Source organism: Meles meles, chromosome 4 (genome assembly GCF_922984935.1).
Source record: "Meles meles chromosome 4, mMelMel3.1 paternal haplotype, whole genome shotgun sequence".
Taxonomy (NCBI): Eukaryota; Metazoa; Chordata; class Mammalia; order Carnivora; family Mustelidae; genus Meles; species Meles meles.
The window spans coordinates 31,391,039-31,414,618 of record NC_060069.1 but is presented as its reverse complement, the minus strand read 5'-3'; the positions used below and the strand labels follow the sequence as shown (position 1 = coordinate 31,414,618).

General features: G+C 48.7%; 1 protein-coding gene across 2 annotated transcripts in view; it reads left to right on the top strand.

The window, feature by feature from the left end:
- EXOG (exo/endonuclease G) overlaps nt 1-21,691 on the top strand; it is a 43,102-nt gene extending 21,411 nt beyond the window's left edge. Inside the window, exons 6-7 of one of the 2 annotated variants that reach the window (XM_046002138.1) lie at nt 6,747-7,227; nt 20,903-21,691. In XM_046002138.1, the coding sequence (XP_045858094.1) occupies nt 6,747-7,208 (462 nt within the window). In that variant the 3' untranslated portion in view covers nt 7,209-7,227; nt 20,903-21,691. Of the gene's footprint in view, nt 1-6,746; nt 10,700-20,902 lie in introns of those variants that run through there. The other variant, XM_046002137.1, reaches the window with a different exon arrangement.
- Nucleotides 21,692-23,580: the final 1,889 nt, after the last annotated feature.

The following is a 23,580-nucleotide window of genomic DNA, read 5'->3' as shown; positions in this document are numbered from 1 at the left end:
ACAGGTAGGGGGAGCATGAGAGGGAAAAACAATCTTACCACTGAGCAGGGAGCCTGATATGGGCCTTGATCCCAGGACCCTGGGATCATGACCTGAGCCAAAGGCAGATGTTTAATGACTGAGCCACCCAGGTGCCCTGGAAAGAGCTTTTCCTTCTTACTATATCGGTATGAACTGATGGATTCTTATTTAATTCAGTTTTTAATCAATCTGCTGTGAATTCATTTTGATGCTCAAATTGTCTTCGATTTGGCCAGTGGGAGCCCTTTCAGGCTATCTCCCATGTGCCTTGACACATCCTCATCATGTTCTTAGCAATTCTACTTTTTGGCATAATGTGATACTCCAGGCTCATCTTGGCCAGACTCTGGGATCAGCCGTCTCTCCAAGGAGCCCTGGTTCATTTTAATAGGAATTGGTATTTAGAAACCAGGATCTGGATGACAAGTTGATTCTTGAGTGCTCAGTCTGCTGTTGGCGTGTCATGTGTGTTCACCACATTTATTTTTAGCCTTTTATAGTGGGTGGAGAGAGCCCCAAAGAACATAGTATACAAATTCTGTTGCCTTTAGTGGCTCACCATTTTTTCTTCATCTTTATTGTTCCTTTGTGTTTTTTTGAGATAAATAGACTCTTGTCATAAAGGAAACACTTACCCGTGAGTGTGTGTTATGTGTGTGTGTATGCAAAGGTGAATGTTGATAGGAATGTATCTTCCTGGAGAGGGATATTGTTTTTTACTTTTATTTTTTAGAATTGTATCAAAGTCATTTACTTTTTTATATTTATGTTTTTCATGAACAGCTTCTCTGTAGTAATGCAGCTTTTGTTAGATGTCAAATGGTTTCAGGTGGAATTTTAAAGTTAAAAATCTGTAGTGTATCTTTTAACATGAAAGCAAAATATCCTTTGGTAAATTAAATTGGAAAAATGGTTTCAGCCTGCCATATTAAGAATTTAGTTAGGCCAAACATTTTATACATAATGTGTATACACACATACATGCACTTAAACTTGGGAAAATTTGGTTAAGGAAAACAGACATGGGAGGCAAAACCAGCAGGGGGGAAGAAACAGGAATATGTAGGATTTGTGCTGAAAAACAGTAAGTTCCTCAGACAGTTGGGTTAGAACCTCATATAGGGAAGAAGACAAAAATAAAAGGAAAGGTTAGGGCTGGGTGGGTGAAACCTTAAATGCCCAGCTCAAAAGCATTCAGGCTGTTCTCTAGCAATTCATAATAAAACAGTTGTGGATAACACCATGTCCTTTAGTGATGCTGAGAAAGGGGACATGGCATGGCCAAGCCCTAGAAACCATTCTGTTCCTCTCAAGGAATAAATATTTGAATTGTGAATTCCTGTTTTCAAGGGAATGTCTTGCAATTACATATGGCAGTTCAGAATGCCGGGGGAAATGTTTTATCAGATCCAGCCATTTAATATTTATTGCTTGTTTACAACTATATTCTGAACCTGATTTTAGGAGAATATAGCTAATTAAAAACAAGGGTGTTTATTTAGTTTTCTTTCTGGGCAATGAAACGTGTATGTGTATACTGTGGAGAAGGTGAAGCAAGTGAACAGGTGTTAATGAGGGCTGTATCTACCATCCGGCAGACAAGCAGTTTTAGACATTCAGTTCTCACAAGCAGTTTTTTTTTTTTTTAATTAATTTATTTATTTGACAGACAGAGATCTCAAGTAGGCAGAGAGGCAGGCAGAAAGAGAGGAGGAAGCAGGCTCCCCGCTGAGCGGAGAGCCCGATGCGGGGCTCGATCCCAGGACCCTGGGATCATGACCCGAGCCGAAGGCAGAGGCTTTAACCCACTGAGCCACCCAGGCGCCCCTCACAAGCAGTTCTTACAAGGAAGTCGTGGCTATCTTTTATAGGCAAGAAAGTTGAGGTTTAAAAGGGTCAAGTCGAAGTCACATAGCTGGTCATTATCAAAGGGGAGATCCAAACATGAGTCTGTCTACTTGTATGAGAACCGCTAATCATTCTGTAGCATTGTTCTTCAAAGCTCTCGAAAGTCCTCAGGAGAGGGGTTCTGTGCTCTTCCCATACAGCAGCTTAAGGCTAGGAGGTAGAAGGTGGTGAAGAGGGAGAGCAGTTGCAAGTGGTATCTGCTAGCATGCAAAAATAAGAAGGGAAAATGGGCCAAGAGGAGGATCCCTTATAGGCAGGCAGAAATGTCTGTTAGAATATGCAGGAAAGGATCACAACAGCTTCATAGGACTTGCGTGAATGCGAGCCCAGGGGAAGATTAGTAGCAGTGATTTTATCAGAAGTGAGTCTTCTGACAGCTCTAATCAGAATCACCCCCTTTATTATAGCTGAGGTCATCCATGTGCTTTCCCTGATGGGCCTGTTTCAAGAAGAGATTGATTCCAGACAAGTGAACATACCTGAAGATTCTGGCCTGAACATTATAATTGACCTGACAAGAAAGTGAGCTTTAAATTTTTCAACTCGGTGGCGGTGGTGGTAATGTTAGAAGTGCTTAACAGTCTGTTTTCATTCCACAGCATACTCTCCAAACTAATTCCAAACTATTCCTAGAGGGGGAGGAAATTAAAAACATGCCTCCAGGAATCGTGAGGCATCACCTGAAGTGATCGGGAGTAATTTTTTTTTTTTAATCTCCTGTTTTCTCTTTAGGCAGGGCTTTTGTTCATTTCTGTGTTTGTTTTATTGAAAAAAGTAAATAATTTTATCGGCTAAGTATCTCCTTACTCCCACCCTCCATCTCCAGGTAGAATCGACAGCCTTAGAGGGTGGTGTTCTTGTCCTGTGACTAGGCAGTCAGCCTCCAGCCTTCTTACCTGGCATGGACACCCCCTGTGAGCAGCACAGTTTCCCTTGGTCTCTGCTGCTGTACAAGCTCCTCCAGAGGCTTGTGCCACACAGATCTGACCGCCTGCCTACCAACTTGCCCGCTTGTCCTGACTCCCTTCTTCCCTTGTTCCTCTGTCCCCTCAGGTGTGGAGTCCCTGTTTATCACACTGTCATGATTTCTTTCACTTGGTTGGCTTGACTTTTTAAGGGCTTGGTCTCTTGATGTGTCCAACAGTTTTATTTTTGGATTTTCTTCTTTGGTCCTACCAGGGGAATGTAACCAAATATATCTATCTGATTGTAACAGGTACATGTATTTTCCTTGTGCTGCTGGTTAATTTTATTTACATAACAGTTGCTCTATGTATATGACCGGCACACCTAGCCTGAATGCCCTTTGTTGCCAGGCTCTTCTGGCACTGAGTCAGTGTGAAGGCCCAGTCAGTGTGGCGCTGGGGCGGGGGAGAGCAAATTGTTGTTTCTGTCTCTTGGACAGAAACAAACCTCAGGCCAGCGGGTATGCAGACTAACTGTAGGTGGTGAGTGCGTGACACCTTTTGGCTCTTCTGTATATTGTGTTTACTAGTTACACACAGTTGATTTCCAGTTTTTTGTTATAATCCTGACAAGAGTTCTGTGCTTTTTGCTACTTTAACAGCAGTGAGGATTTCCTCTATAAAGTACTTTTATATCTACATCTTCTATGACAAAGATTGTTGCTGATTCACTGATACTGAAGACTTGGTATGTGTTTAGCCCCCAAGTCTTTGCTGAGGGTGTCATTTGTGTCCATCCTGCTTTCTCTTGAAACCTGTTGTCCACCTTTGGTCTAATCTTGCTTGATGCTGTGTTTCCCCAGAGTCCCTCAGCGGAACCATCTGTTGTACCAAATGCAATTACATCTTATCTTTTGAATGACATCCACTACAAAAATTGCTTTTTTCATGGGTCTTGTGGACTTTAAAACCTTTTTTTTTTTTGGAAACTAGAGTGTCTTTGTATCATCATAACTGTTTTGTGAGATGGGTAGCATGAAGGTAGTTATTACCTATTTTATGAATGAAGAAGGAAGATATCAGTGGACATGACTTGCAGCCTTGTGGCAAAGCCAGGACTTGACCAGGTTTCTGGGATTCCAGCCCCTAGCAGTTTCTAGAAACATTTTATGAAAGACTTCTAGTTTTCCCAGAATTGGGAGAATTTTATTATATAGGTTGAGTTGTCTCCGAAGAAGATAGATTAAAAATTAGGATTTTTTTTAAGTTGTAAATTCAAGGAAAAAACAGTGGCTTTTCTGAATTTCCAGATGTTACCAGTTCCTATTTTAACAGGTTACAGATGTTTACTTTCTAAGAACAAAGCAGACTGAATCAGAGAAGATAGGGGCTAAATTTTCATTTTTCTCTTTATTTTTAGGGATAGTATTTTGCAGTTCCTTGTTGAAATACTGTAAGGTCATAGGTGAAATGATCCTACCTTGTGGTTCTTAGTAGGAATTTTTGTGTCCCATGAGAATTCTTAAAAGTAGTACTGCTATTGTGTGGGTTTTTGAAAACCTCATAGAAATGATTTATTTTTATAAATCTTAAAATGTGAAACTTCTTTATTTCTGGATGGAGTGTAATTACTCTGATTAGAAGCCCTGGTTGGCAGCAGATGGGCGTGACCATTAATTATTCTTGAAATTTGTTATTTATTTGTAGGCAAAGAGTCTAGGAGGAGAGAAAACCATCAAGTGAATGACCGGTCTGGAGGGCTTCTCATACTTGGGAATCTGAGGCTGTGCTGCAGTGATGAAGGATGTCCACCAGGTGGCATCAAGGATTTGCTTTACTGTTGGCTCCCCAGCTAACCCTGGAAGCCCAACTAAACTTCTATCCCCCTGTGAACTGTGGCTCAGCTGAAGCTGTGCCCTCAGTTCCGGTCCCTTGCTTCCCTTAGTGCTGTCTTGTGCTCTGTATTGGCATCTGAGCACATTCTGCCTCCCGTGAAGGCAGTGGGGGTTGACTCCTCTAGATGGGAAACTTCTTGAGACACAAGGGCATTCACTGTATTTTTTGTTTTATTTTTTTTTCTTTCTTTTTTTTTTTTTTTTTTTAACAGTGGGGGAGGGAATTTTTTTTTTTTTTTTTTTTTTTAAGATTTATTTATTTGACAGACAAAGATCACAAGTAGGCAGAGAGGCAGGCAGAGAGAGAGGAGGAAGCAGGCTCCCAGCCAAGCAGAGAGCCCGATGCTGGGCTCGATCCCAGGACCCCGGGATCATGACCTGAGCTGAAGGCAGAGGCTCTAACCAGCTGAGCCACCCAGGCGCCCCAGGGCATTCACTGTAAAGCTTGCTTGCTTGTTCTGTGTTTCCAGCAGTGCCAGCCATAGCCCCTCTGAGTTGTATTGTTGCAGTAACATCTGTTGGTGACCTGTGGCCTAACTGTGGACCGCCATAGAGTTCACCTTCAGTATTTTTTGCTTAAAGAGTACGTTCATTTTCCTAGCTGCATAAATGACTTGTTGGAGGGCTGTAGAGTTTCATGCTTATAGATTGTGTACTTTCAATAACTTTACTCTCAAGTGAGCCCTGACCAACTGCTTCCACTAACTTGAGAGATAGTATTTGGAGAAATCAGTCCTGTAGATGGGGCTTCCCTGCAGTCCCACAGTGGGTCTTGGCAGTGGAACTTCCATGCGTGCCAGACAGCAGATAGCCATGGCATTCTTAGGCTGTGTGCCATGTAGGTAGAAGCCGGAAAAAAGCAGGAAAGAATCTTTGTAGCTCTCATCCCTCTGCCTTATCTGGGCTCCCAGCACAGCCTCTGGCAGCAGGCAGGTTTGATCAGGAGCGAATGCCCATGTGGACTGAGAAAGGGCCTGGGGGGGTAGTAGTACATATGCTTATTGTAGTTGGATTGTATCATTTTATTGGAGACCATTAAGGAAATGGATATTCAGTTTTCTTTTTTCAGAAAACAGATACGGCTTTTAAGCCAATTGGAAGGAAATTTGAAAAGGTTCCATAATAATGTTATTTCATCATTAGAGCCAACCTACATAGGCAAGCAAGTTGTTTGCAGGCCTGACCCTGCTTCTCTGTTGTCTGGATATCTTTCCAAAGTGTTTGGTTTGAGGGCACATTCAGAAGTTCTATGTTTGATAATAGGCCCAAGACTGTGCAAAACTCTTGAGCAAGCAGCATTTACATTTACTTAATTTAATTTCAAAAATGAGCCAGCCGAGGCGAAACTGGAGCTAGTGATGCCGGTGTGGTGTGTCTGGCTGCTTTTCTGAGAGCTGTTTGCTTAGCTCCCTAGTGAATTCGATAAACTAAGGCCATATTTTTATATCTCAAGCTGGGATTTTTGACCTTTGAATGTTGAGAGCACCAGAAGTTCTGATTATGTGATGAAACAGCTTTTCTTGCCTGTTCTTTTGGGCATTCTTTTGCCCTTTGTCCTACAGTCAGAGCAGAGGATGTGACCTTTACTCTTTGGGGTGGCATTATTTTAAAGATTTTACTTATTTATTTGACAGACAAGTAGGCAGAGAGGCAGGCAGAGAGACAGAGAGAGGAGGAAGCAGGCTCCCCGCTGAGCAGAGAGCCCGATGTGGGGCTTGATCCCAGGACTCTGGGATCATGACCTGAGCTGAAGGCAGAGGCTTTAACCCACTGAGGCACCCAGGTGCCCTTGGGGTGGCATTATTTTAAAGATTATAATCCGAATCTACCTGTTAGATTCTCATCTTCTCTGTGAATCTGTATTTTGGTTTATTATTACTTTTGACAGTTGAATTTAAATTCATTGGTGGGGTAATTTATAAATGTCTTTGCAGAAATGTGTTGAAAATCTTTTTAGGAGAAATTTGGGAACTGCCAGCATCAGTTAGCATTGCTAACACAGCTGCTTTGTTTTTAGGTGATTGGTGAGGACAATGTGGCTGTTCCCTCGCACCTTTATAAGGTGATCCTGGCTCGCAGAAGCCCAACGTCTACTGAACCACTGGCACTAGGGGCCTTCGTGGTTCCCAATGAAGCCATTGGCTTCCAACCCCAGTTAAGTGAATTCCAAGTGAGCCTTCAGGACCTGGAGAAGTTATCAGGACTGGTGTTTTTCCCTCGTTTGGATAGAACTAGTGGTATCAGGAATATCTGCTCTGTGGACACCTGTAAGCTCCTGGATTTCCAGGAGTTCACTCTGTACCTGAGCACAAGAAAGGTTGAGGGAGCCCGATCAGTCTTCAGGCTGGAAAAGATCTTGGAAAATTTAAAGAATGCAGGGATTGAACCAGATGATTACTTCATGAACTGCTATAAGAAGAAACTGGAAGAACTCAAAGCTAAGGAGCAGTCAGGAATCCTGGAGAGGAAGCCATCTTAGTCTTTTTCTCCGAAGATGTGTGAGTATCTGTAACGAAGCAGCTTTGTCCTCTTCAGGTTCATATGTTGTAGTGGCTTTGCTTTATAGAAATGATGAAATCCTAAACTTCAGACTAAATTTCTCCCCAAAAGATGAAAGATCTAAAAAATTCTTTCAGTTTTTTATTTGACATGGGAACTAATTATTAAGGAAACTGTAAGACCTACAGATTGGATGCTGATCTTGCGTCAGGTTCACAGAGGACTCTGACCACAGGACGACGCTGTTTTTGTCTCTCTTTGGATGTTCGCGCGTCAAGGCATTTTGTTTTCACGCCACTGAATCATGCATTATCTTTGATATATCTCCTCAGCTTTCTTGGAGCCCAGTGTTACATGTTTTCTTTCTCCAGGACCCGAGTTGGTCTTGGAGGTGGCTTTTAGATATCCTCTGTGTGCTGTCCTGTCCACATGTATTACTGTGTTACGTATTCATTTCTTGCTCCCCTGACAGACCTGCTGGTCCTCCATTTCTGCCCTATAGAAGCCCTCCGTGACATTTTCTGCTCACCTAGTGTGTTCTGTATACTAAGCTCAGTGCTTTACATGGATTATCTTACAGCAACTCTCTGAGGTAAATACCACTGTCCTCATTTTACATGTGAGGAAATTACACTTAAGTATTTTGTCCAAGGTTCATCTTTCCAAAGAAGTAACCCACAGAGTAGGCATGTGGGGTCGAGAAGAAAGACAGCATGACATAGACTGAAGTAATCCAGACACAGAGGTTTTGACTTAGAAATGTATACACATGGGTTTGGTGATTCTGGGCCCACTTGCTTAGAGAGGTTTGGTTTCTTGTCTGCCATTGAGCCAAAAGGTCTTGAATGTTCTCTGACGTGAACACTCCTTAGCTCTTTGGGAAGAAACAATCACAGGTGTTTGAAGATTAGAGGGCATTGCTTTGTGGGGTTTACCAGAGCCCCTACTTCCCTCCAGGGATGCAGTTCTTTTAGTGACCGGATGTTGCCCAGTTGCTGCGTTCTTTGCTTTCCAGGTGAGCAGTTTGTTCCGAAGATTATGGGGCCAAAGAAGGGCCTGTGTCCACAGATTCACCAGCTCATGGCTTCCCTCGGGCGCACTTGCCTACTTGGGTAGCACCGGGCCGGTGGTGCTTTGGGCCAAAGACTCAAAGACAATTCTGATGATCTCTAAGGGAAACTGGCTGTTTTTTTGAGTCTCTAGATTTGGGTTTATGTGGAATCCTTTCAAGGGCTACCGTAAGTACAGACAGCGAAATACCTTAAAATAGGGCCCAGGAGCTTGTCTAAGTGTATCCTAGCTCTGCCGTCTTTCCAAGTGGTGTTACCAGAACAGTTTTTGTGGTGTTTTGTGTGTTTGTCTCTAAAAGAAATGCCAAGGTTTTAAGATAAAGGTAAGTTGATAATGATTGACCTTGTCCTGCTCCTTTATTTGGATAAAAAGAAAGAAGTTGGGGGGTCAGAACACAGTAGCCTGATTAAACCAGTCTGTTCTATCACACTGCTTGCCATTCGCTTATGCCAGTCCTTTTCTTCCCTGGGGATAAAGAGCCAAAATGTCACTGTGACCAAAAAAATCTGTTACTTTCTCTCCTCATTGGAGAGGGGATGGTGGGGCCTCCCGGTCTGGTGTTTCTCCCAGAGCCTGAGAGGGCAACTCTGGGGGAGAAGTCCTGGGTGCTTGGCATTCATCTCCAGAGGTGGGCCACCATCTTCTTTCCCTCACGTCTGGCTCCATGCCCTGATCTGGCCTGAATTTTCTTCAGCCTTGGACTTACTTCCCATGCTCTTCGCACTCCTGCCCCTCTACCTAGATGGTGGAGAATCTTGATTTTTGGATCAGTGAATTGAAGTGCCTTAGGTTTTTAGTATGAAAAGTGCTGCCTGGTCATTGTGAAAAATAGAATTCCGTGCTTATAATAAAACATGTGGTCTCCCAGTCTTCATTTTCACATGGAAGAGTTGTGTTGGTCTACAGGAGTGATCTTGACTTGTCTGAACACTTCCATTAAGAGTCCCTCCAGAACAAACTGAAATGAAAATACTTGGTGGAGCTTGGAATTTTCCCCAGGATCAAATCACTTCAGCCTCCCCTGGTAGGACTGCTGATTATTTGGACTTGGATGCCGGAGATCCCTAAGCCACTCCTCAGCACCGTCTGTCCCTGATGGAATAAGCTCCTCATTACCTACCTCAGCCAGGCAACCTCCAGTGGGTCCTACCTTGGAGCCAGCCAAATTCTCAGGTCGGGCCTGGGACTCTGCCTTCCGTCCAGTGATGCTCAGGGAATGTCTTGGCCAAGGGGAAGACTGCAGCCATCTTCATGGGCTCTGCTGCCAGAAGCCCAACTGCAGGTGAGGGTTATTCCCTGATCTCCCCGCCCCCAGTCACATCTTTATTTGAGACTCCAGGCTCTTTGGTCTCTGGATTGAGAACATTTGACCAATGTCGTATGCGGCTAAGGTAGGACAGGTGTCCCAGCCTGTTACTGCAGGCCAGCATTGCTGTCTTGCACTGTGACCTTCAAACAACTGGCAAACAGCTGAAAACCTCTGCCCCTCCGTCAGGCCCTAGAAGCACCCGGAGGGGAGACGTAGTGTGATCTTGAAGGAACATCCCTGCAGGGCTAGGCTCAGCCTGGAGCAGCCCCACTCTCGGAATGACCCTGCCTCATTCCTGTGAACATGTCGCTATCGCTCACATCAGGAGCACATCCCTGAAGCTATCCCTGCTCTGTCCTTCGCGGCTGCACCTGTGTGCCCTTATGTCTTCTGGGCATACTCCATCGTCCTCCTTGGTCTTTCCGTTCATTCTGCCGGAACTGGTCGGGGGGGGCCTCACATCTGGTGGGGCACTCCTGCTCATTCCTGCCTCTGCTCCCCACCTCATTCCGGCCTGCCTTCCTGGATGTCATTCACGGAGATTATCCGTCAGGGGGGTCCAGTGCTGCCTTTTCCAGTCCAGCCTCTCCTCCAGGAACTGACTTGTCGGTCATTAGAGCATGAACCGAACTTTGATGTGGACCCTGTGTAATCTGGGGTGTGCAGTGGGGATGTGTGGATGGACTTCTCTTAGTGTTCCTGGACATGGCATTATGGCCTAGGGGCTGGTGTGCTCCTGCATGCAGAGTACTTCTAGGGGTCACTGTGGCCTAGTGCCACATGGAGGACTCAAGAGTCAGCAGTGACCCTGTCCAACACAGAACCTCTAGCTGTGTAAGCCACAGAGGGTGCAGTCAACTTTGGACCTCAGACTCCAGGCTCTCAGGCCAGATAGAACAGCAGAGGCTATGTGGTCCAGTGAGCCTCATGTTTGACTCATCAGAGGGGCCTAGCTAGCTTAATTTTTCCCAACTTTATTTTGAAAAATGTCTTTCCAGGTAAGTTGAAGGGAGAGTTAAGAATGCCCTCTCCCCTCAATATTTTGTCCCATTTCCTTTCTCTTCTTGAGCCATTTAGAAGTAATTCATTGATTTAAAAAAAAAAAAAGTAGACACACTTTATTCTTTCTTTTTTTAAAAAATATTTTTTATTAATTTATTTGACAGACAGAGATCACAAGTAGGCAGAGAGAGAGGGGGAAGCAGGCTCCCTGCTGAACAGAGAGCTCGATGTGGGGCTAGATCCCAGGACCCTGGATCATGACCTGAGCCGAAGGCAGAGGCTTTAACCCACTGAGCGCCCCAGGTGCCCCCACTTTATTCTTTAATACTTAAATCTGTATCATCTAAGAATAAAGACATTCCCCTGTATCGTCAGAATACTGTTATCTAAGAAATTTATCAAGAATTCAGTATCATTTAATGAACAAAGTCTTAAAAGTTTGCCTAGATTTCCCCCCAAAATCTTGAACTTTTTTTGAATATCCAGGTCTCAGCCACGGTTTGTGTCTTGTATCTTGTCATGTCTCATCTCTGCTAATCTAGAGCAGTTTGCCCGGTAAGCTTCAAAAATATAGAGATTCTTCAACCCCACCCTTGAAGATTTTGACTCAGTAGGTCAGATGTGAAGCTGAAACCTGTATTTCTTACACAAGCCACACTGCTGATTCTGATGACTCTCCAGGGTTTGGAACTGGACCAAGCCCCACTTTGCTGACACTTCACTGACACACACATTCCCTAGACAGGAGTCCCCTCAGAAGGTGGGCTTTGAGCTCCTGACTATCAAAGGAGAACTTTCTTCCATTGCTTTGGGCCCCCAGGTACCCACTTTCCTTTATTATTGAGCTTCATAACATTAAGCTGAAACTTTCCCTGCAACTTACTCATCAGTGACAGGCCCTAAATGGCCATCCCAGGCTACACAGAGCTGGCTGGCACCTGCTTTTACCTGATAGTCCTTTAGAGATAGGAACCTCATAAAAGACATCTGGGCATCTCACTTAATGCCCAGGGTGTTCGTGGCTTTCCGACCTGCCACCATCATGATGTTATGTGGCCTTTATGGTGTGGCAGTCACATCTGGGCGATGCATCAGACCCAGTGATGGCAGTGCTGAATTGAGTGCTCGCTTCGTAGGGACGCTCCACTATTCTCATGGTACTGTTGGTCCATGTGGAACTTGGTCCAGCTAACGGCTCCAGGTCGTTTCCCCGTGGTCTGTTATCAAGTCACTTTCCTGTCATGCACTCACACTGTCAATATTTGGAACACAAATATGGGGTTATGTGTATGCCCTACTGTTAAGATTTCATTTCATTATAGTTTCTCCCCATCTTATGTGAGTTTGCATTCTTGATGATCCTAATTTGGCCATCTGACATGTTAGCTCTGCCTCCCAGCTTTGAGATTGCAGATCAGACAAACAAGCCTTCAACGTGTCTGTTAAAAACATTGAATGACAGAGCCACGGAAGATCCCGTTGGTAAAAAAATTCATTTTATATGGCAACCTGCTTCACACGCTCACCCAACAAGATTCATGTGATAATAATGTGCTCTGATACTTTCTAAGTTCAATTCTTTTCTAGTTCTTTTTAAAAAGGGAAACAACACTGAATTGACAGCACAATGCAAAAATAAGTCTCTGTCACAATTTGCTTGTGAGTCACCCCGGGACAGTAAGAGTGCTTACTGTATCTCTGGGTGTGCACAGCACGGCTGGACCAGCACTTTGGATACCTCCCTATGTACGGAGGTGCACTTGGGTCCCCATCCCAGCTTCCCACCTACCGCAGCCTCCTGCAACGGACCTCATTTGTCCTGAATCAGGTTCCTCATATGGGAACAAGTTGAGGATGACTGGCAGGATCGTTCGAGAGTTGAATAAACTAAGTCCTCAATAAATGGTAGCCAGTTACTATGAATTCCTGTTACCAGCGACTACCAAAGACAATATGTGGCCCCAAAACTCATACCTTGACATCTAACTCCCTCCTAAAGGTATGAGGAAGTGGAGCCTTTGGCAGGGGAATAGCTCCACCCTCATGAATTAGATTAGTGCCCTTATAAAAGACCTCAGAGACCCCAGACTCCTTTGCCCCTCTTCATGTGAGGACACCGCACAATGATTGGCCCAACCAGAAGATGGGCTCTCATCAGACACAACCTGCTGGCACCTTGATCTTGGACTCTGCAGCCTCCAGAACTGTGAGAAATAAATTTCTTTTGTTTATAAGTCACCCAGTCTGTGGTATTTTAACAGCCTGAACTGACCAAGACAATGAGAGATGAAGGTCATCGTGTCCTGAGAAGGTCCTGATCTTAATATGGTGTTAGACTCTGGGCCAGGTGGAAGCAATTCTGTCTCCCCAGTCCTGAGACCGCCAGATGTGCTGCTACCAAACTTTCAACTCTCACTGCTCTGTAGTTCGTAAAGTGTTTTCACATCAGAGCTTATTCAGCCCACCATTTCACACATGAGGAAACAAGCTCCAGGAATGCATGACTTAGGAAGGTTTTCAGGCTCTCACTCTAACATTTGCCCTCCCCCCCATAAAGCTGTTAGAGTTATTTTAATTTGCTTTGTAATCCAGTCATTCATGCTCATCTTGGCTCTGTCGGTCCTGCTAACTTCCTAGAAGCAGACAAATAATGGAGTTGACTCCTTTCTGGGGCCTCCAGAGGGGTCTGGAAATAGTACATGTTCAAGAATGTTTTGGAGTGGGTGCCTGGGTGGCTCAGTTGGTTAGGCGTCTGCCTTCAGCTCAGGTCATGATCCCAGGGCCCTGGGATTGAGTCCCACATCGGGCTCCCTGCTCCATGGGGAGTCTGCTCCCTCTGACCTTCTCCCCTTTCATGCTCTCTCTCACTGTCTCTCTCTCAAATAAATAAAATCTTTTAAAAAAAAAATGTTTTGGAGTTTGGGGCGCCTGGGTGGCTCAGTCAGCTAAGTGTCTGCCTTTGGCTCAGGTCATGATCTTGGGGTCCTGGGACTGAGCCCCACTGTGGGGCTCCCTGCTCAGAGGGGAGTCTGCTTTTCACTCTCCCTCTGCCCCTCCCCCTACTTGTGTTCTCTCTCTCTCTCAAATAAATAAATAAATAAAGCTTTAAAAAAAAGTTTTGGAGTTACCAACAAGTTTGAAAAGTTGAGACGATCCTGCTCGAGTCCCAGTGTGTGCACTGTCCTGGTGAGAGACCCAGGAAAGTTGGGCACTACGGTATGGCTGTGAGTCAGTTCTTCAGTTCTCCAGTTCTCTCTGGTCCATGAGACCAGATGAGGACAGTAAGAACAGCTTCGGGGAAGGTGTCACAGAGGAGGCAGGAAGGCAGGTGCACTGGTCTCCCGCCAAGGCCCAGGTTCTGTGCTTGGGGGCCAGCTGCTGTGAGTAGAGCAGAGCAGGGGCCTGTGTCTCAGATAACAGCCGCGTGCTGGGCACTGCTTCCAGCAGACTGGGGTTCCCAGGGCATTTCCCCAGCGGCACCCTTACTCAGGCTCTGTGGGGGCCCGGTGTCTAGTCTGAAGCAGCTCGCCCTGCTGGGAAGATGGGAGCAAGGAGGTGACTGTCAGGTAGGAGAAGGGGTTTCATGTGCTGGGTCCTGGGGAGACAGAGCTAAAATTAGGTGTTCCAGCTGTGGGGAATCCTACTCTTTCCCCTTTCCCAAACCAGGATCTTGGCGTTACCTCCCATCCTCCCCTCCCCTCCCAGCTCTGGCTCCTCCTGAGGCAGGAGTTGAACTGTCCCACCTCTGGTTATGCCAGAGACCTTTCCACCCAAATGATCTCTAAGGCTATGAGTGAGGAGACAGTGGCAGGTTGTGGCTTGGCTTCCCTGAGCAGCTCATCTGAGGCCTCAGCACAGCTGGAGCTCCAGGCCACCTGGGGGAACAGAGGTTTTCCTTTCCTACCACCTCCCAAGCTGGCCTCTTGCTTTTTGTGCTCCGAGCCCCCCTCCCCTCTCCTCTCCACCCCTGTCTGCCCACCATCTCTGAGGGAGCCTTGAATCCCTTGCCATCCACTGCCCGTCCAACACAGGAGTTGGCGCCTGGGCCTCCAGGCCCAGTACGGCCAGTATGACGCGTGCTTCCTCTCCCTATGTGAGGCTGAAGCTTGAGAAGCACAGAGCTCCTCAGGAAGAATGTCCCTCTCACTCCCCCTTCATATGGCCCTGGGCCCTGCCTCGTGGGTCCCCAGGGTAAAACTCAGGCCTGTCTATGCTCCGGTCTAGGGTCGGAGTCTACTTCTGACTCCTGCGTGTACTTCGCGATCTGATTTTACGTTGAGTGGCATCTCCTTAGTCCTGGTTTCCCTATCGGCCAAGTGAGGGGTGGGCGGGACGCTCTGCCAGGTCCCTCCCTGTTTGGGGTCTTCACTGTCCGGGGCTGAGTTCTCCTTCCAGAAAGGCAGGCTGCGGGGGCAGGCTGCCGGAGGCAAGCTGAGGGAGGCTGGAGGCTGCAGCGGGTAAGTGGGCTGAGGGGCCTCTGAGGAGGTGTGAATGAGGGAGGCAGAGCAGGCTGGTGTGGACAGCCCTGTCCCAGCCCTATCTCCCGTCCCCGACACCCTCTCCACACCCCAGCCCTGATAAGCAGGTGTGAGCCACGGCCGCCTTGTGACAGGCCCTTCAGCAGGGAGGGGATGGCGGGGGTCCACTCCACTTCTGAGTTCAGACGTCAGTGTCTTCCTCCCCCACCCCCATTTCCCTGCCAGACTGCCATCCTCCTGACGCTCAGCCCCGCTCAGGCTCTGGAACTCTGCCCCTGCCTGTGAGGCCTCAGCCTCCTCGGGTGGTAGGGGACAGGCCACCCTCAGTCCTTGCTGGAGAAGTGCCTAGAAGGCTGGCCACCCCCAGCCAAACCCAGTCCGGCAGTGACTTTGGGGCTGGGGTCTGGTAACCCCCTGCTTCTCGCAGACTGCCCCTCAGGGCTGGTCCTTCTCTGTCTTCTCATCCCGTCTCCTCCAGTCCCTGTGGCCATCAGCTTTCAACTGTCTTCCCTCAACCTTGGCTTTGGGTTTACTGCTCCAGCTGGGCCCGCCTTCTCCTCTCCTCCAAGGCCCCAGCCAGGGTCCAGAAGGCCGAGGCCTGAAATCCCTAATTTTTGCATTTGTGGGCATCAGGGCTGGGGGAGGAGACACAGGGCCTGGGGCTCTAGGACAGGGGAAGACCGGGCGCCTGTGTGGCTCAGCCAGTTAAGTGTCTGCCTTCGGCTCAGGTCATGATCCCAGGGTCCTGGGGTGGAGCCCTGCATCGGGCTCCCTGCTCAGCAGGAAGCCTGCTTCTCCCTCTCCCACTCCCCCTGCTTGTGTTCCCTCTCTCGCTGTGTCTCTCTCTGCCAAATAAATAAATAAAAATAAAATCATTAAAAAAAAAAAAGACAGGTAAAGCGTTAAAACAGTGCCCAGCACAGGGTAAGTAACACATAACTGTTGGCCACTGTCACGAATTATGTAAATTTTAGTGTATTTCAAATTGACAGAAAAGTTGCAAGCAATGCCTCCATGTCGTTTATGGAGATTCACCATTTATTCATATTTGGCCCATTTGTTTTATAATTCTCTCTCTGCATTGTGTATATATAATGTATTCTGTGTTCAGTATTGTATATATACTATATATCACATATACACACATACACACGCACCTTTTTTTTTTTCCCAAATCACTTGAGAGTAAGTTGAAGACACCATGCCTTTTTTTTTTTTTTTTGAACATTTATTTGACAGAGACAGATCACAAGTAGATAGAGAGGCAGGCAGAGAGAGAGAGAGGGAAGCAGGACACCATGCCTTTTTATCCCCAAATAGTTCAGTGTGCATCGGTAAGGACAAGAATTTTACAAAACCACAGTCCAGTTATTGAAAGCAGAAAATTTAATACTGATATAATACTGTTACTAATTCACAGTCCATATTCACATTGGATCAGTTGTCTCAATCACATCTCCTTTTTGTCTCTTTTTTTCCTCTTCCAGAGTCACCCACTGCATTTAGCTGTCATGTTAATCTGGGTAAATTCCTCAGCCTCTCTTTGTGTTTCTTGAACTTGGCATTTTTGACAAGTCCTGGCCGGTTACTTTTTGGAATGATGTTGCCCAAATTCTGTTCTGCTGTTTACTCCTTGCCAGTTTCAGGTGGTCATTTTTGGCAAGAACACCATGAAGGGTGACGCTGTGTCTTTCTCTGAGTATCACATGAGGAGGCTCCCAATATCCAGTCTCCCACTGTGAGGGACACCGTTCCCCACTGGTCTTCATCCACTGGTGGTTTTTGACTCCATCATTCCATTCAAGCTCCATCAGTTGGACCAGTCACACTGGCTCCCATGTCTCTTGGTGCCTTGCCAGTCTTTGAGCACTCTCTTCCTTTCTGACGCTACATATTCCGTGCTCTTCTTGTATTTTCTCTCCTCTAGCAATGAATCAACCACCTCACCAAGGAGTCTGTTTCCTTTTAATCGAGAATGGTATTTAGAAACCAAGATTTGGGTGCTGCGTGTGCTCATTGACCCAGTGTATTATTATTGGATGGGATGGTCGGGGGAGTGCTGAGGAAACTGCAGGTTAGAGATGGAAGGGGAAAGGGGCGACATAACCCGGAGAGACTCCTCTCCCTGTCTAGATCTCTGGGTCCTGTCCGCCTTCTCTTTCCTTCTTTCCCTCTTCATCATGACCTCATCTGCCCTTTCCTGGTCAGAATTCCTCTGGAGATTCCAGCTGTGGGAACCTCTGAAACCGTTTCCCCGGCTACGTGTGTGATATCAGAGGCAGACAACTATGTGACCTTTGTGTGTGAACAGCCAAAGGCAAAGATAATTTATGAGAAAGTTTTTGCTTAGAACAGTCTGGTGACAAGGTGATTGGGGAAGACACATTTGGAAGATTTCCACCTGGAAACTTTCCTTTTTCCTGCATGAAAAGCACTTAGACCCAAGCCTGTGCTGAGGTTGGGTTGGGGCACTGTTGGAGATCTGCTCTTTAAATAAGCCTGCTCAAGGTTCTGGGGCCTGCAGGGAAGATTAACAGCCCAGTACAGCCTACTTGCTGTATCTGCAGGTAGCAGGTACAGTTAGAGTTTAAAGGAAAATGCTGGAGTCCACTTGACTGGCTTTCTCAGTTATGCAAATGTAGGGTGAGTAGGTAGCTGTGGTGCCCCACTTAGAGTTAGTTAACTATTTTGAAACTAGATCCAAGTCTTCTCCTCCCTGGGATCCCTGGTATGCAAAGCTGGTCCCTGGAGGAAGTGCATCAATTTACAGAAGGGGCCCAAGCTTCAGGAAGGGAAGAAAATACCCAGCTGCTACTTCTTGAGATGGCAAGGGAAGGAGGAGATCTGTTGGGGTAGAGCGGGGGACGCACCCTAAGGGCCTTGGGCCACAATCTTCTAAAATGAAATTATCCCGAGGGAAACAGAAGTCTGGAGTGGCGGCTGAGGTTTCCAGCAAGGGCCTGCCTCTGTGTCATGGGGTAGGGCTGACTTCAGCATGCAGGGAAGCTGCTGTGGGGAGTTTTAGAGGCTTCACCATGCTGAGAGTTTGCCGGTGCTCTTGGCTGGGGCCTGAGGTTTTTTATCCACAGGACCATCACCTAGAGAGGAGTCAAAGTAGGGGCTTCCACCAGGCTGCCCTTGACTTTGAAGAATGGTACTGTCTTCTGGTAGCCTGGGCTGGACCCCGTGAGGTGTCTGGGTGTCCTCAACAGTGATGTGGTGGTAGACCCCAAATCCTATTTTGTTTTTTAAGTAATTCAAGCTGAAGGCAAAGCCCCCTCAAGAGGGGGTATGTCATGTAAATTCTTAATTGGTTAATGGGAAAAATTCAAAGCAGCCTGAGGCCACCTTTGTGCTCTGTGCTGTGGGCAGTTCATGCGCGGGGCGGGGGGGGGGGGGTGTTCATACAGGTGCGTTCACAGTGACCAGAGAAGCAGACATTGTCCTGTCACCGGCAATGCGTGACTGCCTCAAGCAGGTACCAGGAACTTGTGGTCTTTTTGAGCTCATGCTGCTTATGGTAGACACAGGACAGGATTAGGAAGGATAAGGCCTAGAATTAATTCCTAAATACAGTAAGCCCCCAACAAATCATCCATCCATAGGGCAGAAGGAAGAGGACTGAGGGGCAGCCCAGGAGGGGACCCAAGGAGACCCCTTGTGGCTCCTTCCCCACTGTCCTAGCCAGAGCCCAGAGGAGCCTCCTCACCTACTCTTGGGTGCTCAGTCTTCCAATTTTGCATCCGAAATAGCTCCCACGTTTTTCACTCTCCACAGTCCCCATTCTGGTTCAAGTCACTATCATCTCTCCTAACAGAGGCCCCTGACCAATTTTCCCTGTTCATTCTTGTCTCCCACAAACCTAGTCCTCAGAGCAGGAGGCAGAGTCTTACCAATATCCAACCCATTTTGCAACCCTCTCCTTGCCCAAACAGCACAAAGGACAGATAGTAAACCTCATCTAGAGTCCTGCAGGCTCACGTCGGATCCTTCCCCAGGAAGGACTCTCTGGATCCAACCCCGGGTGCCAACTTTCCTTCTGGAATGGGCCCCCTCCTTCTACGTCAAGACTTTCACCTTGCTCTTCCCTCTGCTTGGACGCATCCATCTCAGGAAAACAAAAATGCTGTGTCTTCAGGAGATCCTTATTGCCCTGTACTCCACCACCTGGACATTCTTGCTCATGGCCCTTGGTGCTCCCCACTGCTGCCCCCAACCCCCTGTCCCGTTTTGGGGGACTAGAAGCAGCCCTTGTTTGTGGATCTTAAGGTAAACATCTGCCTTGCCAGCATGACTGCGAGTTGCACGTGGGCAGGGGCCTTGTCTGCTTTTGCCCATTATTAGAACTCCAGAAGCTTGAAGATGCGTGGTACGTGTTTGCTGAAGGAAGGATGGACAGATGCCACCATTTCCCCAGCTGGTCCTCTGTGTGGGCTGACATCATTCAGTGGGAGTGAGTGAGGAAGGGGACCCCCTTGGCTCGGAGGCCTCCTGCCACTTTCTCCTGGCGTGAATCACTGGCATCGGCCTTGCTGGCAGGGCCTTGGCCACTGCTCAGTTTTTGTTTATCCTGCAAACATGGTGGTCTCCACGGGAGAAAGTGGGGCGGCTTGGCCATGTCCCAGGTGGAGCTGGCATGGGGCTTCCTGGCGAGGCTGTCCTTGGGCTGAGTGATTTTCGGCTGGGACCTGGGAGCAGAGAAATGAGATGGGGGGTGGGGATGGGGACATGTGCTGGGGCCTGACAGCAGGCACGTGGTGAGGGAGACTCTGAGGTGGTGAATCACCCCGGGGAGAGGAGGGCACGGGCGGGCCAGGGCAGTCTTGGCGGCGGCCGGTGGCTGGGGAGGCTGGGTGGGACTGCCTACAACGGAGGCGACAATGAGCATGAAGAGCTTGCCTAGTGGAAGTGAAGGACTGGGGTGGTGTGGGAGTGGGTGTGTGTGGGGGGGTAGAGCTTCCTGTCCTCCCCTGCTCTGGCCTCCAGAAGCCCCAGCTTGCAGCCCCTAAGCCCTCGCAGCTTCCTCAGTCACCGCCCTGGCAGGCAGTCCCTGGGCCTGCTGGGCTGTCCTCTCACCACCTCCTCCTCACTCCCCATGGCGCCCTGGCTCCGGCCCCAGACCTGTGCAGGCTGCCTTCCTGCTACTCCCTCCCCGTCCCCACTCCCTCCCTCGGGGGGGGGGGGGGTCCAGTTCTCCTCCAGAGGTCACTTGGGGCCAGAGTGGGGCTCGAGGAGGCCTGGCAGCCCACCTATGGTACTGAGCTAGGGAGAGGGCAGGGGCGGGAAGCAGGGGGGAGCATGTGAGCCACTGTGGGGCGCGGCTGTTGTCCCAGCAAGGCCACACCACTTTCTCCAGACTCTCAGGTTCTCTTGGTCCTGTCTGGTGTCATCTGACTTCCAACTACTCTTCAGACTCCTTCCTGTGTCTCATGGTCCCTCTCACTGGTGGCCGAGGAGCTGGCCCTAGGCCATGGCGCAGTGTTGTGTGTGTGATGAGGGTCCCAGGGCTGCATGGCTGTCAGGGGCGCCCCTGGGTGGAGGAAGGGACCCGAGAGAGGTGTGTCAGTAAACGGAACAACTCACGAAACCAGAGAACGTTACTGCAGAAGGTGGGGCCAAGCACTCAGAAAATGCAGGGCTCTGAGGAGGGGAATGGGATCGACAGGAGCAAGTCACCCAGGGGTTAGTGACAACACTCGTCGTCACCACACTGGACATTGACGAAGCGCTTACTGTGTACTGGGGATTGCTGTAAACTCCTCCCATGTCTTAATTTACCCCATCCTTCACTTTCCTGTTACACCTGTCTCGCAGATGAGGAAAGGGAGACCAGACTTCAGACCACACAGCAAGCCCACGCAGAGCAATGAGATGTGATCACTCTGCGCGGGTCCTTTGCTCCTTCAGATGACAACGTCAGCTAGAAAGCATTGGTTAAGAGCTCCTTCCCCACAATGGCAGACATTCCACCAAAGAAGAGAACAGGGGCCAATAAGCACATGAGAAGAGGCTCAACATCATCAGTCAACAGGGACATGCAAATTAAAATTATGGGTAGGCCCACTCCACTGGCCACAGTTGAAGAAAAAAAAAAAGAGAGTTCCAAATGCTGGCATGGAGATGGAGGCACCAGAGCTCTCCTTGCTGGTGGGGATGAACAACGAACAGGCACGTTGGGAAACATATGCTAACTTGTCGAGTTAAACATGCATGCATCGTAGGATCCTGACATTCAATTTCTAGGTATTTACCCAAGAGATTAAAAAAAATGGGTCCACATGAACACCTGTATACAGATGTTCTTAGCAACCTCATTCATGACAACAAAACGCTGTGAGCATCCCAAATGTCCATCAGCCATTGCACGCACAATGAACTGTAATGCAATATATTCGGAGGCAAGAAACTACCACGTCCAACTAACACACGGATGAGGCTCGGATGTATTATGCTGAGCGACGGCCAGACGGGATAGGCTACGTACAGTATTACTCTTTTTATATGACCTTGCTGGAAAAAGCGGATCCACAGGCGCAGGAAAAGGCTCAGCCGTTGCCAAACGCGAGGGTGGGGGACCTCCCTGGTGTGGTGGGAATGTCTAATACATCGATGTCGGTGGTGGCCCTACCGCTTGTGCATTTGTCAAACTCATCAAGCCATGCATGTAAAGGGGTGAATTTCATGGTATGGAAATGGTACCTCACTGAACCCTGATTGAAGTGTAGAAGCGGTGGGCTGCAGAGGGTAGACAATAGGATGATCTTGGCAGCTTCGTTGTAAAAGTGACGGAAGAAATCTGAAGAAACGGGAGCTGCGCTAGTCTCTGGGGGAAGAGGGTGACCAGCAGGGGAGAGCCAGCGCTGAGGTCCCACGGTGAGGCATGCTCAGCCCGGGAGGAAGCAGCAAGGAGCGGGGATGGCTGAAACAGAGTAAGAGACAGGGCTGCGGGGGGCTCAGGCTGTTGTCTGAGTGCAAGGGGGCCCTGGGGGCCTCTGTGCTGAGCATTCGTGGGGTCCGACTGGCTGCCGTGATGGTCTGCAGCAGGGACCAGCTGGGGGGGCGTTTGTAAGAATCCAGGCAAGAGGGGACGGTGCTCAGCCCAGGGGTGGCCGTGGAAGCTGAGAAGTGGTTGGATTGGGATATATTTTCAAGGTAGAGCCAACAGGATTTCCTACTGGATTGGATGTGGGGTGTGTGTGTGTGTGTCTGTGTGTGTGTGTGTGAGAGAGAGAGAGAGAGAGAGAGAGGAGGCAGGGATGACACGAAGATTTTGGCCTGAGCATCTGGAAATCCAGCTGTTCCCGTGCCTCATCCCCCACCCCCTAGGGACTGGTTTCAACTGTGGCCTTCGTCCTGTGGCTGAAGTCAAGACAGAGAGGGAGGGGAGGGGCTTATCCCTGCTCCTGGCTCTGGGGTTCAGGGGATGGGCTGCACATACTGGTTATTCTATTACTCTCTATTTATTAGCCTTATTGGCTTCTGTCATTTCCTCATTGCCTCCTGTCTGGAGAGAAGACTATAAATGTGATGGATTGATACAGGATACAGGAGGCCCAATTATCTCGGTGAAGCCAGCCTCACATCTTGGTCAACCCTCCTAGCCCTCAGCCATCTCGCAGCCCTTCCAACAGCCTTGCACGCAGAGTCAGCCCCATATCTGGCCTTCTGGGAAGCGGGGGTACAGCCTGAGAGGGTGAGTGGCAGACAGATGGTCCCCCAGGAGATACGGCTCCTCCAAGAACAAATGCTGGAGGCAAGCTCAGCCCCCTGGCTGGTTGCACCTAAAATCCTGCTCCCTGAGGCTCTGCCCACAGAGGCTGGGCATGGAGCAGGGATGGAGGACAGGACATACCGCCTGCGGCCAGCCCACATCCGGGGAGGGGGGCTCTGTTTCACTTGCACGTCTTTCTGGAATCTGAGCCAGTCCATCTCCACAAGGACTGGGATGATGGGGCTTTTCTCTCCGGTAGCAGGTGCCTGGCAGCTGCCCGGGGATGCCAGCCCCGTGAGCTGGCATGGGAGGAAGTGCTTGTCAGGGTGGTCATTATACGTGCTGGGCTCCAACTGGCCCAGCCCCCACCCCTGATGTTCAGGCTGACTTGGGACACCTGCAAGAGAGTGGTGCTTCCGGCAGGGCCACTGTGGTCCTCCTGGGGTCCCCAGACAGAACTTGGCCGTGTCAGCCTTTGAGCATAGTATTGAAACAAAGTCCCTTGGCCACCCTCTCTGGCCTGTCTGCCTGTCTCTGTCCTGGGAATGTCCTGAGGCCCCTGGTCCAGGGGATGTTGGGACAGGAAGCCTGAGGTTCATCCCTGGCATTTTAGGCATCTTCCTGATGTCACGCCGCTGGCCCCAGAGTGGAGACCCAGCTTTCAGCGCCGTGAGTATGCACATGTGTGTGTGTGAATCCGCCCGTGTCTCCATGTGGGCGAGGATGTCAGATGGCCCTGTGCCTGACCTGCCAGGGGAACCCAGAGCGGCAGGTGGGACTG